The 20630-nt window shown below is 45.7% G+C and overlaps 1 protein-coding gene across 2 annotated transcripts in view; it reads right to left on the reverse strand.

Annotated features, from left to right (window-relative positions):
- Positions 1–20630, reverse strand: part of DCDC2 (doublecortin domain containing 2) — a 641411-nt gene that overhangs the window by 323560 nt on the left and 297221 nt on the right. For both annotated transcript variants that reach the window (XM_086965151.1, XM_086965150.1), the window contains exon 5: positions 12357–12503. In XM_086965151.1, coding sequence (XP_086821277.1) covers positions 12357–12503 — 147 coding nt within the window. The remainder of the gene's footprint in view (positions 1–12356; positions 12504–20630) is intronic.

Genomic DNA, 20630 nt, shown 5'->3' on the forward strand with positions numbered 1-20630 from the left:
CTATGTTCATTGTCTATACTTTTTGACTTTTGACTTCATTTCCCAAAATGAGAAAATGGAAAGGAACAAAAGAGAAGCCAGGGGGTGGTGTTATAGGTACATTGGACACTTTTCTCACGAGGGATGAGACTGTCTTATCGCATGAAATAGAATTGATGGAGTGACAGCTGTCTTTGGACATCCTACAAAAGTGTTCCTCCCTTGGTATCGCTAGCACATCTAATACTGACAGTACAGTGCTTCCACTAGTGCTTCCATTAGTGAGTTCGCCAAAGCAGCTGGCCTCCAACTCGGCCATTGATATTTCTATTGTCCCTCCTGCCCCTTCTGCCTCCCCCGGAGCGATACCACCTGGTACTATAGTGACCCGGGCCAAGTCAGTACCACCTCAGCTGGACCCTGGTCAAAGTGGACCCCCAGTCAAGAGAAGAAGGGGTGGCAGCCCCACCAAGCAAAAACTTTCAAAAGGATCCTGTCCTGGGAAACGATCTAGGACAGACGATCTGGATGCAGGCCAATTACAGCCTGTCAATTTGAGGGTCACTGACACTCTCGCTATACCTTATAAAATCACATGAGGAGGACTTTTTTTAAATGGATAGAGACTATGGTTTCCGTTTTATTGAACCCTGTCTTGCATAAACTAACTAGAATAGAAGAAAGGTTGGCATTACTGGAGGTTGGCTCCAGATTGCACAGCACCCATGATTATAGATCCCAGGCCAATGCAACAGAGGGGGTGAAGGCACAAATACAGGCTACTCCTTCCATAGTTACATTCCCTAGCCCGGAGTCAGATAGCCATGTCTCTCACCAGTCTTCTGGACCATCATGTCCACAGTGGGGTCGGCTCTCCATACAACGAAGGGAGCTGCACTGATTACTAATAATATTAATAACACACAAGGTGAAACTCTAGGATCCAGAAAGGACCAGCAGAATTTACCCTTGGCTGCAGCTTCCACTAGGCTTACTCCTTTTTACTAATCCCCAACTGGATCAAAGGGGGGTGGTGATAAAGCGGTTAATCAAAGACAGTATATGAATAGTGAGAACCACCCTGTCCATATTCCCCCGGCAGCAATACCATTAGTAATAGTACTGAGAAATGTCCCACCTCTGAGGGAGGGTCATGCGGAAACTACTTTGCAGATGATAGACAAGTCCCTTCATTGGCTGAATTGTTATGTAGCGGGCCCTAGTAGTTGGGTCTCATACCTAGCGAATCAAATCATTATGGCCAGAAGGGCAGGGTGCTTGTGCGCATCCCAGAAAACTTCTTTTGGTGATTGCATTGTGATTAATTTTAATAATTCCTATGGTGTAAGATTTATTTTTGATCATTTGCCCAGATTTCCTCCCGTTGGAACGCAGATTATCGCAGTTTTGCTAGTTTATTTTTATAGGGCATTTTTAATTCCTGTGTTGGGACCGTCACTTCATATTATGAAAAACCTAGGAAATTTGAATGAAATGAGCAACCAGGGCATCCCGTTGGAGAATAGATTTTCCCCCCTTTCAGGGTTAGATCAGTGCGATTGACTTCCCGAGAGCAGAGAGATGAGGCAGGTGGTACCTCCCAAAACAAGTCTCACAAATGAAATTAATGGAGAAGTGACTGTAACCCCTAGTAACACCATAAGAAAGCTGTCAGAGGTAATAAGAATAGCATCCTGGATTGTTGCAGGTCTTGTAAACAAACTTGGGGATGCCCAATGGCTCAGTCTGTGGCAGGACCATGACATCACCTGTGTACAGGAGACCTGGGTCATAGAAGATATCTTTGTAAATGGTTACCGTTCTTTCCAGATAGGAGCCACTCCGTCACCATCTGGAAGAGCAAAGGGGGGGGGGGGGTAATCAACGTAATTCCAAATACACTATCAGTAAAAGTAAAGATGATGGAAGGAACTTCCCCAAATTTTCATCTCATGATCTTAGAGTTTACGAGCCGAGATCAATGGCTTTTAATACATTTTAATAATAATAATTTTCATCGTGGATAAAGTGAATTGTGCTATTGACAAGGCAACTGTTTTTATTTAAAAAAAAGGCAGCCCATAACATTTGGAAAGGGGAGACCACTCGGTCACCCCGAACGAATGGATGGGTGCCCCAATCCCCCGGGAAACCGTTGCGGGCGGGGGGCGTGTCCGGCCGGTATGCCCATAGCGGCGTGGTCGGAGCACGCCCCGCCGCCTAAAAAGGGTTGTCCTAAACACCCGCCCGGAAATCCGGGTACCTATGGGCGGGATGGGGTCACGGCCCCGCCTTCCGGCTGCTGGATAAAAGGCGCAGGAATCCAGGGAAGCGTCCTCTTGTTCCTGCTCTCTGAAGGCTGCACCACTCGTCGCTCGTGAGCCCTCAAGGGAACACTCTGCAGTTTTTTGAACGTGTAATCTTGTTTTTTCTGTTTCAGTCGTCAAGGCGTAGCTGGGGTTCGAGTCACGGCTGGATAACAGGCAGAGGTAAAAGCTGTACGCAGACATGCCTGGCAAGAAGAGTGGAAAGAGCTCCGAGATGGAACGAATGCTGCGCACATTGGTGAACCAAGTGTCAGCGATGGACAGAAAATTCGGTAAAGTAGATCAGCTGGGTCGTGGCTTAGCGGCCCTCCGGAAACAAGTGGAGGCCCAAGCGGGCCCCTCAGGGCGGCCAAAGAGGATCGTGGGGCCTGCTTTGCCAAACATTACCCCGGGGGGATAAGGGGAAAAAGAGGAAGGGGAAACGGTTCCGAGCGAGGCCCCAGTCCCGATGGAGGTCCCACTGGTCCCAGTAGCTCCAGCGTCCAGCCGGTACCCACACCGGATGGGGGATTGCCAATCCCTGTGGTTATCACACCGCTGGATGACAACCAAATGCCTCCCGAACTAGCGCTTCAATTGGCGGCTGTGTTACTCTGGTTGAAGAAGGGAGCAGAGGGATCCGCGGCTGTGGAAGACCCGGCCGATGAAGCTAGGCTGATTATAGAGCAGCTAAGGCAGACATGGGGTGCTGGGACAGCGAACGTGCCTTCTATTTCTCCACAGGTGGCAAAGGTGGTCGTTGTCGAAAACCAGAATAAGTCGACGGACACGGCTGGAGGTGCGGCGGAAGCCGGTAAGAGATCAATCCCAATGATGGGGGAGAGCGCGGTACACTCAAGGCGGGAAAACTTGGCTCAACATATTCCCATAGCCACTAAGGAACTGGTGTGGGCTAATAAATATATAAACATGTTTTCATTGTTGACTGATCACCGTGAGTTAGAATATACCAAGACTCAGAAGGATTTATGGCACCCCAGTGTATGGCGGGCAAAAATGGCAGAATTCAGGGTCGAAGAGTCCATGATGAATTGGATCAGGGCCTTTTCTATTTTTGTAGCGATTATCGCTGAACGAACACCGGAACGGTTGAGTGACCTGGCTTGCTACCAGAGCAGGATCACGAGCTTCCATGAGAAGTTTTTTTTTTGTCCTGAATGAAAAAGCACCGCTAAAAGGGTGGGTCTCCTCCGATCATGGGAGACTTTTAAATCTTTCAAATATCCTCTTATATAGACGCTGAGTCGTGATGTACAAAATTCAATGTTCTTTTAATGATCCACTTATAGACAAGACACCAGCCAACGCGTTTCGTTCTGTGACCAGAACTTCTTCAGGGCTGTGAGTTTAGAAAAAAGACATACAAAAATGACACTATAAGTGCCACGAAAGACAACATATACATATCTAAAAGTTGCAACATTACAGTGCCCACATTAAAACACAATTGATGCAGCATTGAGAAATTCAAATTGTCACATGAAGCATTCAGTATTTCATATGTACAAAGTGCCTGCATTCACATTATCCTTTTGTCAAGAGACATTTTAGTATAGCATCTATTTCAATAGAATTGGTTCAGCAATTAAATTAATTTTGGGCCATTTTTTGTGTATATACTCTAATCACACTTGTCAGTGCCATTTTCTAAGTAAACCAGGGTCAGTGCAAGCTGTGGGAAACGTCTCGTACATCATCTATCATCATTGCATGAAGTTAGTCAATTTATCACAAAGCATTAGTGTCACCTCTTTTGCTGAATGGTTATATTCTATACAAGACTTAATCACAAAAACACCTCCAACCAATTGTGAAGGTGCGTCGTCACTTATTGTCAAAGGTTTGTGTATATATTTCAACATGAGTAAAAACATTCTCCACGCGACATTATGCCTAGTTATTTCCCCAATCAAATATCGACTATTTATCAACAATATAATCATCAGACAAATGTGCCCTTGCTATCACGTATTCCTATTCCAACATGCCCGGACCACCGATGGAGAAGTATGGAGGAGAAGAATGGAAAGGGTATGACATGGCTTTTAGAAAAGCGAAAGAGTTTAATGAAACACTGACTTGGGATTGTTTGGATACTGTATCGTGGCATGCTCAGCTCTTGCCGGGATCAGCAAGTGGTTCAGGGTCGAGCACAAACAGCTCCAGGGCCTTTACACAGAAACAGCCTCAGCCCTTTCGACCAAACTACGGGGGGGAGTCTCAGCCCAGATCGGACGGGAACGAAAATAAGCGAGGAGTGTGTTGGGGTTTCAATAAGGGGACGTGTAGCAGGCCGCAAGGAACGTGTAGGTTCAGGCATGCGTGCTCTAGTTGTGGGAACACCTCACACCCCGAAACTAGCTGCCGATCCAGAGCCAATGGTACTGGAGGTAAAGGGGGTACAAAGCAGGATTGATACGGCACCGCGGAAGTCAACACCATCGCCCGTAGATATCCTGGCTTTGACCCCGTGGCTGAACAAATACCCTGATCATGAGTCCGCCGGGATCCTGCGAGATGGCTTCTCATATGGCTTCAGGATCCCGGCGGGTGATTTTCGGGGGGCCCCCTCGTGTAAGAACCAACTGTCAGTTCAGCGCAACCTGGCGGTTGCCGCCACAAAGATCGCCAAGGAGGTTGGCTTGGGGCGGGTTGCAGGCCCTTTTGGTTGGTAGACTTTAATCTACATCCGTGCAAACACAATTTAAAGAGGGTTTGTGGTGTGGGGGATATGAGGGGCAATCCTGTCCATCACTTTTCGCATAATACTTATGGAAACTCTCTCAATACCTTAATCAATAAGAAATATGGTTATGGTCAACAACTTAGCCTCTAGTAAGGATACCCTATTGCCAATGTTTCGTAGGGTTCACCAGGAATCAACTATTGACTTTATACTGGTTTCAAATCCTTTAAATATCAGGTGTAGTAAAGTAACTAATGAATTCGATATTTTTAGTGATCATGCGATTTTAATGTGTGAAATTAAATGTATCCAGAAGTCTGCGACAAACCCTCAGATAATTGGTCAACCAATATTAGCAAGGCGAAATGGATACCAACTGAAGTGGCCAAAAATTGATAAAAAAAAGGTCATAACAAAAATTATCAGGAGTGCCCTTCTCACCATTAGTACTTGTTTAGATCTTGACATCAACCCCCAGTCTGTGGTATCTTCCTTTGTAGACTTTTTAGAATGTAGAAGGACATCACTTGTCAAGAACAGCACTAACAAGCTGAAAAGGGGGAAGGGCTCTTTTGATTCTATTTGTTCCCAAAAAAAAAAGAGCTTAGGGGTCAAGCCTAGAAATATGTCACAAATTTCTATACTTAGAAGGGAATATGAGGCAGTGAGTAAAAACAGGGAAAATGAACTAAAAATACAAATCTGGGCTAATTTAGAGCAGGCCTCGGCCTCAGGCAACTAGAAGGAGTTCTGGGAAATAATAAATGGCCCGCATTTTATAACTCCAAATGACCCAGTCCTTGATGTTAATGTGGGGGAGGAGGATTGTGTGGCTCATTTCAAATGCATTTTCTCCCCAAATGATTACGTATCACCATCAGTAACCTTTACCTCTGAGATTTATCTTTCATTTAATTATAATGAATTCAGAAATGGGATTGAGGCATGCAGCAATGGAAAAGCACCGGGGCCCAATGGTGTCCCACTGGATCTCTTCCTTGAGAACATGGATATATGAGTTTCCTTTTTAACTAATGTTTTTAATAACATCGCCACAGTGGGCACCCCTAAGTATAGGAAAACAAGTATTATCATCCCCATTCATAAAAAGGGAGACAAAAATAATCCCAAAAATGTTCGACCGATCTCGCTGATCGATACGACGGGCAAACATATGGGCCGCCTAATTTAATGAGACTAGAGGCATGGGCGAATCAGCTTAATGGAGTCCCAATATGGATTCCAGGAGGGAAAAGGAACAAAAGACAAATGTGTGAATCTGTCATTGATCATTGATAGATATGTCGGAGCCAATGATGGGAAGATCTATCTTGCCTTCATGAACTTATCCCCAGCTTTCGACTGCGTGTCCCACCCTAGCCCCTTAAGTGCTGCCTCGGTGCATTGGCCGACGGCAGCACTACCTCCCCAGTGCTGCCCACGACCATTGGACGTCCATTCAGCACTAGTTCCAATGGACAGCGCAGCACTTGGGAGGAATGTTTAATAGCATCTATGAGGTTAAACTCTGGCATATAATGTAGGAGATGGAAATAGATCAGGATTTAGTTGACTTCATCAGGCAGTTGTATTCTGATGCCTCCTCCTCAGTCCGCTATAAGAGGGATGGGGAGTGTAACCACTCATTTAAGATCATGAGAGGGGTAAGACAAGGCTGCATCCTGGCACCATTTTTATTTTCTATCTACACCAATGGTGTGGGAAAACATCTCGAGGGTGCAGCCTTGGACGTCCCTGTACTTGGTAACCATCAGCGGTTACCAATGCTAGCATATGCGAACAACGCCGTATTGATGGCAAGAACAGGGAGGGGGCTCCTGTATCTTATATCTGCCTATGCAACTTTCATGGATCATTAGATTTAAAGGTCAACCAGAGCAAATCTTTTATTATCATTGAGGAGGGTGGGACACAACAGACCTTCTTTTTTTATGGACTCCGGTAAGATTAAGGTGGTCGACTCTTTCCCCTATTTAGGAGTCCTTTTGATAGAAACCAATCATGGTCTAAATTTCTAGAGGGAAGAGCACTGGGCATGCAGAGAAACCTTATGGCACGGAAAACATTCTTTAAAAAGGTGGGAGTCAAACTTCTGATCCCAATTAAAAAAATGCATCATGCTAAAACTAAGGCGGTAGCAGTATATGGTACAGCTATATGGGGGATGGCTCCCTGTGATACTCTGCAGTCCATAGAGAGCAATTTTTTTAAGTCTTTTACTTCCGTTCCACAGTCATATTCAAACTATGTCTTACATATGGAATTGGCTTTACCATACATCATTGACACAATTAAAATGACACCACTCTTACTGTGGCATTCTATCTGGCGCAGGGTGACAGTTCCTCTCACACACAACTTGATAACACTCATTCTAAAGTCAGATAATTACAGTAGGGTTAAGTGGCTAGAGTATGTGGAGTTGGAAATCTCGGCCATTGGTTTAAGCCGCCTTTTTAAAGACCCCTCTACTTGTAAGTCCATGTCTAAGCAAAAACTGGTTGAGATATTCATTTTGAGGGCCAATATCTGAGAAATGAAAAAAACTCCCACACCCAGACGGCTTGTCTGTATGAACTAACAACAGTGTTGATGGAGGGAAGTTTTCTGTATCGGGCTGATGTCACACTCACACCACAAATACAATTTACTGAGATTTTGCTTAAATATTATCTCGTTGATGATAGGTTTTCCCAGGGAAGCAATATAAACATTCCGATCTCTCAGTATGTCCTTGTGACAACAAGTCCCCACAAAATGAGCTCTACATTTTGTTTTTTTGTGTTTTTTATTGTCAAGAACGACACAAATTTATTGTACCAATTTGCAAGAGTCAAAAATTGTAATTTTGCAGTGTAGCTCTGTTTTTCCTCAAATCCTTGCAAACCTCTTATGTCTGTTTTTCTCTAGCCTCATTTCTCTGGGCATGTCCCAAAAAGAGAAAGCAGTTGGGCCCTTAAGATATAGCAGGATGGCTTATCATGTTTTTATTTTATTTATATTAATGAATTAGATTTTATGATATATTGATTGTTTGCATTAAGTCTATAACCTGGGTTTATGATCATTTTTGCTATGTCTTTTATAAACTGTGACTGTAAACACTTTTATGATCTTACTAGCAGCCCGTCACGACGTTGTCCGGGAGCAATTAGGCTTCAGGAGGGCCTCCGCCCGCCCCGATGTTGTCCGTGGGTCCCCCGGAGGCTTCCTCCATATATTGCAGTATTATACCTCTATGTTTACTTTGTACGCTTTTGTAACCTGCACACGTAACTTTTTCCTCATGTAATGCACCGTTTGGCTCACTTTTTTAATGCTCCGTTTGCTTCCTCTTGCTACCTGCACACGTCACTTTTTCCTCCTATACCTATATGTTTACTTTCTACGCTTTTGTAACCTGCACACTTAACTTTTTCCTCCTGTAGTGCACCGTTTGGCTCACTTTTTTAATGCTCCGTTTGCTTCCTCTTGCTAACTGCACACGTCACTTTTTCCTCCTATACCTCTATGTTTACTTTCTACGCTTTTGTAACCTGCACACGTAACTTTTTCCTCCTGTAATGCACCGTTTGGCTCACTTTTGTAATGCTCCGTTTGCTTCCTCTTGCTCGCGATGTACGCTTTTGTAACCTGCACACGTAACTTTTTCCTCTTGTAATGCACCGTTTGGCTTACATTTGTAAAGCTCCGTTTGCTTCCTCTTGCTCACGATTTTCATTTTTGCTTCATTTTTCCGCCGCTCACCGCTCCTAAATAAATAAATAAATAACCTACCTCATCCGCCGCTCACCGCTCCTCCCTGCCTGTCCGCCACTCCTCACCGCCTGTCCGCCGTTCCTCATCGCCTGTCCGCCCCTCCTCACCGGTCCTCCCCGCACCATGTCCGCCAATTCTCATCGCGCTCCTGGACGCTGCTTCTTCCCGCGCTCCTCACGTCGGGCACGCACGTCGCGGCGCTTCTTACAAGGGACTACTTTTTTTTGGTACATTTTTTAAATAACATATATTTATTACGTTTATATAGCCTATGTACAACTGCACACCCTGACGATTACAACGATGTATCGGGTGTGTGTATAATAGTAGTATAGATGAGTAAAATCGAATAAAGGATTTTGAGTTGAGTTGATTATGATTATGATTTATTTTATACATTATGTAATTTTAAGGCACAATGTGTAAGAAAATAACTCAACTAATTGATTTCGTGAATGTGGTTCAATGTAGCTGCATGAGATATGTATATCAGATTACATTTTAAAATATTGCTTGAGGGTCACTTAAACACCTTGTCTGTCTTCTTAGATTCATATGAGCAGGAAATCAGTACTAAGACTAAAGTTAAAAGCCAAAATATGCAATCTCTTTCTAGGAAGTAAAAAAGATATCAGGAGTAGTGAACTATATCCAATATGCTGAAATCCTTTTATGGCCTCTGCTAGAGTTTGGAGGGGAATGACTATCCTCCAGTTTCTGAAAGAAGGTCTAAATATGCAGTGCAATCCACTGGCTGAATTTCTTCCATAAAAATATCACTCGGATGAAGAAAATTCAGCTGGTGGATTGCGCTGTGAATGCATAGTTTACTACAGAAATTGGAAGAGTTTCAGTTCACTGCAAACTCTAAAATTTGAAATGAGGCTTTTTTTCTCTGGTTACGGTTTTGCCAGTAATCCAGTGGAGGATGCAAATTTCAGTTTTATGCTAAAAATGGGATTACAATTCAGTCACAAATTGCATCTGATGTAGGAGTCTGCCCTCATAATTTTCAATGTGTGAAAAGTACTGAGAATTGCATGTGCACATTGAGCATAATGTATGTTTGTGCACCCCTTGCCTGGGTGAATACATGCAATATCGTGCATAATTCCTCACTCTTGTGGAAGCAACTTGGAATCAGGTGCAAGTAATGCACCCACTAAGTGCAGTGCTCATACATAACAATAAATACTAGCTGCCCAATTTTCATCTGTGATGAATGCATGAACTGTAATCAGGGACTCTTTTTACCAAGTTTATGAAATATTTTGGCTTCATCGATTTTATCGAATATTTTATGATGCATGTTTATCAAAAGCATGTTTTATCACTTTCTTTTGGTGTATGCTTGATTGATTTTAATGTGTTATACTACGATTTATTGCTCTTTTATGTCTTGCAGCCAAAAGAAGGATTTAAAAGAAAGAGTATTCAGGGTCTTGTAAGCAAATAGACAAACTGTCTTCTGTGAGGAGCACGTTCTCCAAAGCTGACCTTTGTTGATAGAACTATAGAACAGTTGGGGCCACCAAAGGTGAATGGCAGAGACTAATGACCCTCTTCACAAAGGTGAATCTACATCTGTATATTTACTGCAAGTAAATGTAATCCTGCAGTTTTTAGTAAGTTTACTACTTTTGTGTGTTCACCATTTATGAGTGTAAAGTTACTCAAAAGTTTAGGCTTACATGTACCCACCTCCTGAAATACAGGGTGACTGTTAATTTCCTACTAGTAGTGACTTTATGACTGTAATTTACATCTGCACACTTGATAGAAGCCTCCACAATCCTGGTGGAGATCTCCTCATGACAAAGTAAGAGAAAACTTTAAACGTTTACAAAACCTTTAAAAAAAAAAAACAATTTATGTTGAATACTAGTAAAATAGTTCTATATTTTTTATTGAAGTAGAAAAATAGATAGAAAAATGTTAAGGCATTAATAACTTAATTTTAAAATTATACATCTAATTATTTTGAACATCTCAAAAAATATTTTTATGAGAATTAAATTAAAAACAATTCCCCACCTAAAATTAAAAAATATATATGATTTAATAAACATAGCAAAAGTGATATATAGAATGAAATAAAAGTAACTTTATTATGTTTAATAAATATTAAAAATACATTAATATTTACGTTTAATAAAGGGTAATGAAAGATCTTAAAATAATAATTATGCTTTTGAGACAAATTTTTAACATGACATAAAGAGGTCGATTCCGATTCGGGAAAAACCGCTCCGAATAACCGTTCGAAGCGTTTTTCCCGTACAAATCATACCCTGCAACGTCCCCCGTACGTACGACGAAGTACGATTCGTACCAGGAGCAGGACTCTGTACGAATCATACAAAGGCCGTACGACTCGAGTCTCCGTACAAATCTCCCTTTGTATGCGACATCTGTACGGTTCGCGGCTGCTATTTCCAACCCGGCAAGTACGATTTGTGTCGGGTACGCACCGTACGACCCTTTTTCTACGGGAGCTGAAAACAGCCGTAAAAGCAGAGTTCGCCCCGAAACAGGTACGGAACGCCCCCCCCCCGGGTATAGTGCTTACACCCCATGATCGCAGGGGTATGGTGTGTACCCCTGCGATCACGGGGTGTACGCACCGTACCCCATGTTCGCTGGGTGTACGGTGCGTACACCCAGTGATCGCGGGGAATGGTGCGTACACCCCAAGATCGCAGGGGTACGCTCCGTACCCCTGATATCATGGGGTGTACGCACCGTACGGTGTGTAAGTGATTGTGTGCTTTTCGGTACGAATCGCCCTTTACCTAACGTGGACCGTACGAATCGCGTCCTCATACCCAGGTCTGGATCGTACTCGTCGGGTCGTACAGCATGTGTATGAGTCGTACGTTTCACTGTTTCAGCCTTGCAATACGTACGGATCACGACGATTCGGACGGATTGACGGAATACGGATCGTACTACGCGACTCGGATGGACGGGTACGAATCGTATGGCGATGGCTCCTGATGAAAATCGTACGGAAGTTTTTATTCCAGGATTGGAATCGGCCCCAAAGTGTATTTATATTTTTAAATAGTGTCAATAATTAGATTTATTTTGCATTATTTTTATAGGAGGGTGTTACAGTACCAGTAATTGGCCAGTGCTGGACTTATGCCAGCTCTGAACTTGAGTATATTCATGACAGTTTTGGTTCCTTTTTGGCTGTAGTAACTATAGAAGGGCAGCTTGTGAATAGCAATGGGCTTACTCTTTTGGGTGTAGGAGGGTATATGTCCATCCCTAAACCCCTCATTAACCTTCCCTAAACCCCTCTTTACTCTTCCCTTAATCCCTCCTCTTTATTGTATTACCCTTTTTCCAGCCGCTCCACTCAGTCCTTCCCAGATTTGCATATAAACCACATAATTACATCTGCACATATCTTGCATTTGGGGGGGGAGATCTATACATAGGCCTAATCATGAAATACAATGTAAAAGAGACTGACATGTACAAGGATATTAGTAATGACTTTTGGCTCTTGACTTTCATACAAACTCATAAGACATATTCAAATTTGCTTACACATCATAAAGTATTTTCACGCTTACCCATGAGGTCTTCTCATGGAAGACTTGCTGAAAATAAGGTCACCATAGGGCAACTTCTTTAATTTGTCTCTACCAACTGCAACATAGAACTGTCCATTTTCTAGTTCTGATCCATGTTGTACAAGCTTCCCTTCCAGTGTGTAAAGTCTGAAAAAATACAAATCACAAACAGTTAAGTGTTGAAACAGTAAATATTAATTTATATAACAAAAACTGCAAGCCATACCTACTAAAGTGTAAGCCCCAAAAATTAACTACGTTTCTTACGAACTATGGGGATATTTACCAATAATTCACTCAAGGCAGAGCAGCAAGGTAAGTTGTGGTGCTGTGTTGCATGGATGGAAGAGTGCTGAATACTACCATATTTACAAATACATTGCACTGTTCAGATTCCTCCAAGTCAGAGGTCGTCAAACTTTTTGATGCCGAGACCCCCTTGTAAAACCTTTTTAGGCGTAAGGACCCCCTTCCGACAAAAGTTTCTAGAAGCTGGTAGTCCTCATCATCAACTTTTGACAACCATAAATGCGCCTGTTAGACCTCATCACATCCATCCATCCATCATTCATCCACCCACACTTTCACACATCCATCCATCCTTCATCCATCCACCCTTTCCCTTTCATCCTTTCATCCATACATCCATCCTTCATCCATCCACCCTTTCATCCTTCCATCCATACATCCATCCTTTACCCATCCACCCTTTCATCCAACCACCCATCATTCATCCACCCACATTTTTACACATCCATCCATCATTCATCCATGCAACCTTTTATCCATCTATACATCAATCCTTCATCCATCCACCCTTTCATCCTTCCATCCATACATCCATCCTTCGTCCATCCACCCTTTCATCCATCCATCCACCCACCTTTTCATCCATCCATCCACCCATCATTCACCCCCCACCTTTTCACACATTCATCCATGCATCCTTCATCCATGCAATCTTCTATCCATCCATACATCCATCCTTCATCCATCCATCCACCATTTCATCCTTCCATCCATCCATCCATCCTTCATCCTTCTACCCTTTCATCCTTCCATCCATACATGTATCCTTCATCCATACACCCTTTCATCCTTACATCCATCCTTCATCCATCCATCCTTTCATCCATCCATTCACCCATCATTCATCCACCTATCTTTCACACATCCATCCATCCATCCTTCATCCATGCAACCTTTCATCCTTCCATCTATCCATCTTTCATCCATCCACCCTTTCATCCATCCATCCACCCTTTCAGCCATCCACTCATCATTCATCCACCCACCTTTTCACACATCCATCCATCCTTCATCCTTACATCCATCCATCCACCCTTTCATCCTTCCATCCATACATCCATCCTTTACCCATCCATCCATCCATCCATCCACTCATCATTCATCCACCCACCTTTTCACACATATATCCATCATTCATCCATGCAACTTTTTATCCATCCATACATCCATCCTTCATCCATCCACCCTTTCATCCTTCCATCCATCCACCCATCATTCATCCCCCCACCTTTTCAGACATCCATCCATGCATCATTCATCCATGCAACCTTTTATCCATCCATACATCCATCCTTCATCCTTCCACCCTTTCATCCTTCCATCCATACATCTATCCTTCATCCATCCACTCTTTCATCCTTCCATCCATACATCCATCCTTCATCCGTCCACCCTTTCACCCATCATTCATCCACCCATCTTTACACACATCCATCCACCATTCATCCATGCAACTTTTATCCATCCATACATCCATCCTTCATCCATCTACCCTTTCATCCTTCCATCTATCCATCCTTCATCTATCCACCCTTTCATCCATCCATCCACCCTTTCATTCATCCACTCATCATTCATCCACCCACCTTTTCACACATCCATCCATCCATCCTTCATCAGTCCACCCTTTCATCCATCCATCCACCCATCATTAATCCACCCACCTTTTCTGTGCCTCTCTCATGGGGGGTGGGGGGTGGGGGAGGGTCAGTATCTCTCTGCGTCTTCTTCCTTCTTTCCCGCTCATGGGAGGGCATCTCTGTGCCTCCCTGCTGGGGGCGGGGGGGGGAGGGGGCAGATAGGCTGTAATAACATCTCACCATGAAGAACAGACTCTCAGGCACATTTCTCCCGCACAGGCGCCAGGTATGAGGGCTCCTGGGACTTGAATCAATGATTTAAGGGAAGTGTCACGGGACCCACAGCTCCAGGCGCACAACGTCCATTGAACTCAAAGGGCTACACTACAGCCCCCCCCCCCAGCTTGTGTACGTGAGCCCGGCTGAAACAGCTTCAGGGACACACACACAGCCACACCTGAGTACCTCACAGGTCTTTAAAAGACCTTTTACTTGTTAATGAGGCTTTGATGTTTTTCACACCTCGGTGTGAATTAGGCCTCTGTCGTGAGCACCCTCAATCAGCCCAACGCCAGGATCTGCATGCTCTGACAGAATCTGCGATCCCCTTCCAAGGACTCCACGACCCCCCTGGGGGTCGCGCCCCACAGATTGAAGACCTCTGCTCTAAGTACTGGCACACTTGTGGCTGCCTAGCTCAAATTCAGACATGCTTGCGCCTTAATGCAAGGGTGTCTGAGCTATGGTAGGATGGTTTGTGTGCATGAGGGGTTACTTCCCTGAACAAAAACAATCCTTAGATGAATATTCCTCTTTCTATGTGCGCTGCAGAATGCATCTCACATGGAAAAAGGAAGTATTAAGAAGAAATACAAGCAGAGGTCAGACCCGGGACCAGGGTTCAATTCCTGACGCGGCAGGGTCTGAACCCAAGTGTCCACAGACTTGATAATTCTCACTTCGGTGCCTACTCAAATCTCGGGTTCACACTCTGCAACTCTGGGCAATAGCTTGCTTAATCTCCACTACGGCCCCCTCGCGGCGGAATGCCTGGCTTTCACCCTGGGGATGCCCAGTATGGGTTATCTCACAGGGAAAAGCCAGGACGGGTTCCCAATGCAAGCGCCGAGATGCCTAAGGGTAAGTCGAGCGCTATATAAGAACACACATACATACATACATATTTCTCCTTGTTACGCCCCTGTTGGGTAGGTGCACCATTTTGGCACAAACACAGGTTTACAAACATTTCTGTAAATCTGGGTTTGCATCAAAATCCATGGGTGGATCAATGGAATCACACATACTCCACCCATGTAACGCCTACCCAATGCAGAGTAATGAAAGGCAGCACTATGCGCTTCCTTGTGTTACTTTGTATTTATAAAACCACGCAAGGCCACGCAAATCGACTTTGAGTGGTCTAGTAAATGCCCCAAAAATGTTTGCACCATGGCTGTGCCACAAAAGTGACGCAACCCTGAAGTAAAATCTTAGTAAGTCCGGGCCCCAGTTTTTTATTTTCCAGTATAGCTAATATCATCAGCACAGCACAAAAGCCTGACCACGCAGGATTTGTTAAATTTATATTGTATCCATACACAAAAGCATACTATGGTCAATTATGCACATTTTCAACAAACCCATTATTAGGACAATGATTTATCCACTATGAATGACATCTTACAGCCGTTCAAAGCCTCCGTTTCACTCCATAACCAATGTATTTTACGAATATGGAGTGAAAGTGTAATTGGTTATCTTTCTGAAAAACATTTTTTTTTCTTTTTTGGTATAGCTTAGACATAGCTACAGTTATCTGTTAGTCGTTTATCATTTAGAATAATTAAAACATAAAATAATGCTTAGAGGCACTTGAAGTTAAGCGCCTTAAGACGTTACTCTGCTGGAGTGCCAGCCATTCACATTTTGGATAAGCCCACTGTACAGCAAACAGAGGGGGGCAACGGATCAGTCCCCTTCAGCAATTGCTCAGTTTGAAGTGCGAGTCCCATTTTGGGTCAGCCCATAGAATAGCCTTTGTGAGTGATCAGATTTTGCCTATTTGTTTGTGTTTTAACATCCTCTGCATCACATGCTGAGCAACCAGAAGGAAAAGAGTCTATCTCCAATCATCACAACAGCAAACCGCACAGCAGGTTTTTAGCAGCTGTTATGTGTGGTACTAGTCGTGGGACTGAAGCCTGCAGTTTGGGCCCCCAGACATGGGGAAAGCCACATTTGAGGAGTATTCTTGTGCCAAGCCCCAGCCCAGCTGTATTTGGGTCATTGGATATTCAGGAAGGTAAATTATTTCCTCTACCTTTTCTCAGTGTTATTCAGCAAGCATCAGTCATGGTTCTCTGGGTCTGGGCCCTCTACCCCCACACTTGTGACAATGGTGGCCAATGTGGGAGGAGGGCCTGTGAATCCCTCACCCACCACATCTCTATTTTCACCACTGCAACTGGCCTTCTGCTGAATGCCTGCAGTTCATGTTAAGCAAATTGTCAAATCTATAACTAGTTTTTAAAATCGTTCTTGTTACAGTGAGTGTCGTGCCAGAAAAATGCTGAGTGGTTTAATGAAGAGGGCAGAAGAGGATAGACCAACCAGGAAAGAAGAGGTAAAGCAAGAGGACAGTGGACCACAGCTTGATATATGGGTGTTTAGCAAGCAGGCCTCTATTGGAATTGACCTGCTGCAATGGAGGTCGTGCTTCCATCATTACAGGAGAGTATTCCTATGTGTTTGAAAGTGTGTTGTGTACCCAGAAAGGATATTTGCGTTGCCTTTTTTGGTGATGATTCTTTTTTGTGCTTCCATGTTATTGTACTGCACTACTGTATTGTGCTATTTTTGTGTTTTTGAAAGGGGGGGCCTTGGCTCCCCCGCCCGCATGGCGGTGCGGCGATCCCCATCCCCTTGCCTCCCGGTGGTGTGGGGGCGTAATCTCCCGGCGTCCAATGATTACGCGGGAGGTGTGCGCCACACCACTGGTCGGCCGGCGCCCAATCCCTGATCCGGAAGATGTGGTGCAGTCTTCCGGGTCAAAAGGGTGGGCGTCGAGGGGCGGGGGGAGGGGACGGCCTGCCCTCTCCCCGCGTCCCCAGGAATAAAGGAGGTCGTTAGGGGCTCCTAATTTTCGGTTCTTATCTTTCAGGTCAAGGACTGCTGCTGGAGTGTGTGGTAGCGCGACATTAGAAGCAGACAGACGGAACATGGATCGTACGTGCCGAAGCGTTCACCTGGTATACCGGTGTTCAGTGGATGTGTGGAGTACGGGACCTAGCACACGCAGGACGTTGACGGTAAGAGGAGAGCGGGGGGCTCGCATTTCATTGCTTCGTGTTGCCGCCGGGTGGGTCTACGTTAGAGTTTGGCCACCCCTAACAATCGGAATAGCCGGTGTTGCGGTCGCAGTTGCGTGGTGCTTATAGCCCCCTGCGTATCCTCCTTCTGGTGAAGGTACAGGGTGCACGGGTTGCGAATCCGAGCAGTAAGCGAGTCGGTCAGTAGACAAAATGCCGGGAGCTAAGGGTGCTAAGACGACAAAAATGGAGATGATGTTGCAGGCCATGATGCGTAAAATGAATGCCATGGATAAGAGATTGGATAAGGTTGATAGCCTAGAGGCTCGCGTGATGGAGAGGATTGATGATATCACAGGCCCATGCGGTAGACCCAAGCGGCAGATTGCTGCGCCTTTGCCTGATGGGGATTCTGACTCCTCGCCTAAAAGGAGCAAGACCAAGAGATCGAGGCCCGGTGCACCCGCTCCTGCACCTGTGGCTGTTCCCACTACCCCGAGCCGGTAGTCCCGGCTCCCATGGCACCGGCTCCTGCCTTGCCATCAGGGGCCCCTCCTGTCGGGTCTGCTCTGCCTGCCCCTGTTTGCCCACTTCTGTTGCCTCCCGTGCCTGCACCCATAGGCCCCCCCGACGGCGGTGCCAGTAGCAGTACAAGATTCTGAAGCTCCAATCCCACCCGAGCTAACTGCGCAGGTAGCGGCTTTACTTCCTTTGCTGCAGAAGGGGGGTATGATGCCCTCAACGCTAGATCATGCCGCTGAGGCGGCCAAGATGGTGGAAAAGATTAGGCCAGCAACAGTTGCGAGTGGGGCTGCGGGCTCCGTTTCTCCTTCTTCTGCAGGTATGGATGCCGCTCGACCGAATGGAAGGGACGCGGGACCGGCCCCAGTGTCCGGTAATGGTAAAGAGGTGGCCCTGCCTCTCTTAGGGGACGGCACGATCCCGTCTAGGAGTGAAGATTTAGCGCAACATGTTTCTCGGGCGGTGAAAGAAATGATTTGGGCGGGAAAGTATATTTATATTTTCTCTCTGTTATTGGACAACAGGGAAATGGAGAATGTCAAAATGCTTAACGAATGGATGCACCCTAGTGAATGGAGAGTACAGTGTGCGAAGTTTAGGGTGGAGGAAACTCTGGGCAATTGGATCAGGGCCTTCTCCATCCTTATGGCTATCACTGTTGAACGCTTTCCTAATGTACAGGCGGCAATGGCTTGCTATCAGAGCAGGATTGCAGGGTGGAGCGAGCAGTACCCTGGGGAGGCATGGAAGGAATATGATGTAAATTTCAGGAAAGCTAAGGAATTTGACTTGTCATTGGCATGGGACAAGGTTGACTCGCTGTCGTGGCATAAGCAGTTCTCGGGGAACACGGCCCCTGCCCAGCCTACTAGTGTACCCAGTGTGTTCCCTGCTAAACCCCAGCAGCCCTTTCGTGCAGCACTGGGGAATGAGTTCCCGGGGAAGAATAGGGGGGGCGGCGGGGAAAGGAAGGGTGCGTGTTGGGACTTTAATAAGCGCTCCTGTACGAGGCCGGCCGGCACATGTAGATTCAGGCATGCCTGCGCAATCTGCGTTCACACCTCCCATCCCGAGACAACATGCAGATCGAGAAATGGTAATCAGTATCAGAGAGGGGGAAAGAAACCAGAATAGCGTAGAATGCACGGTTGGCCCCTCCCCCATTAATGTCCTGGCAATGATCCCATGGTTGAACAGATACCCAGACCAGGCTGCGGCTGCCCTACTACAGGAAGGTTTCTCCCAAGGTTTCCCGATCCCGGCAGGGGGATACAGAGGCAGAGCACATTGTAGGAATCAGTTATCAGTACAGCATAATCCTGCAGTAGTGATTGCTAAGATTCAAAAGGAGTTGTCCATGGGCAGGATAGCTGGGCCATTTCTGGAGGTCCCAGTGCCCGACTTTGTGTGTTCACCATTGGGTATAGTCCCCAAGAAGGAGAAGGGCGAGTTTAGACTGATTCACAACTTATCGGCACCAAGAGGGGCGTCCTTGAATGATGCGATAGACAAGGGTATTTGTAGTGTGAAGTACGCTTCTTTTGACCAAGCAGTGGAGCTATTGCTGGGGCTGGGCCAGGGCACTCTCATGGCTAAATCGGACATTAAGTCTGCCTTTCGTCTGTTACCGGTGCATCCTTTGGACCACTACCTCCTTGGTTTCGCTTTTGATGGCAAATTTTACATGGACAAATGCATGCCTATGGGTTGTTCGATTTCTTGTGCATACTTTGAGACTTTTAGCTCTTTCTTAGAGTGGGTCATGAGACAGTCCACGGGCCACGAACAGGTCATGCATTATTTGGACGACTTCCTTTTCCTGGGAGCGGCGGGGACTCGGGAGTGTGCCTGGGCATTGCAGGAATTTCGCGTGCTCATACGGGCTTTCGGGGTTCCGCTTGCGCCTGGGAAGATGGTTGGCCCGTCCACCTGTTTGGAATTTTTGGGTATCGAAATTGATTCATTGGAAGGGTGCTTCAGGTTACCCAAAGACAAAGTGTTTAAGTTCAAGGCGGCCCTGCGCCAGTGCCTACTCAAGGATAAGGTTACCTTGCAGCAGCTCAAGGAGATGGTGGGTCAATTGAACTTTGCATTGCGAGTCATCCCTATGGCACGCCCCTTCTCTCGGTCGATCGCCCAAGCCATGAAGGGTTTGAGAGAGAAACATCACCGCACTAGGTTGTCAGCCGAGGTTCGCCAGGATATGGGGATATGGACGGCATTCCTGGAGTACTTCAATGGCAGGATAGTGTGGCATGGCCCCCCCCACAACATCAGCAGAGTTGGGCTTATGGACAGACGCTGCTGGTAGCGTGGGCTTTGGCGCCATCCTGGGGACCAAGTGGGTCGGCCAGAAATGGCCTGAGGAATGGGGGTCATGGGGATTGACCACCAACATCGGATTCCTGGAACTATTCCCGATATGGGTAGCACTGATGGTCTGGCCGGAGCACCTTAACAATCAATCGGTAGTGTTCTGGTCAGATAACATGAGCGTGGTAGAATGCATTAACCAGCAAGCGGCACGGTGGCCATTCATACTGCGCCTGGTA

The sequence above is a fragment of the Lissotriton vulgaris genome, chromosome 4_1 (assembly GCF_964263255.1).
Source record: "Lissotriton vulgaris chromosome 4_1, aLisVul1.2, whole genome shotgun sequence".
Taxonomy (NCBI): domain Eukaryota; kingdom Metazoa; phylum Chordata; class Amphibia; order Caudata; family Salamandridae; genus Lissotriton; species Lissotriton vulgaris.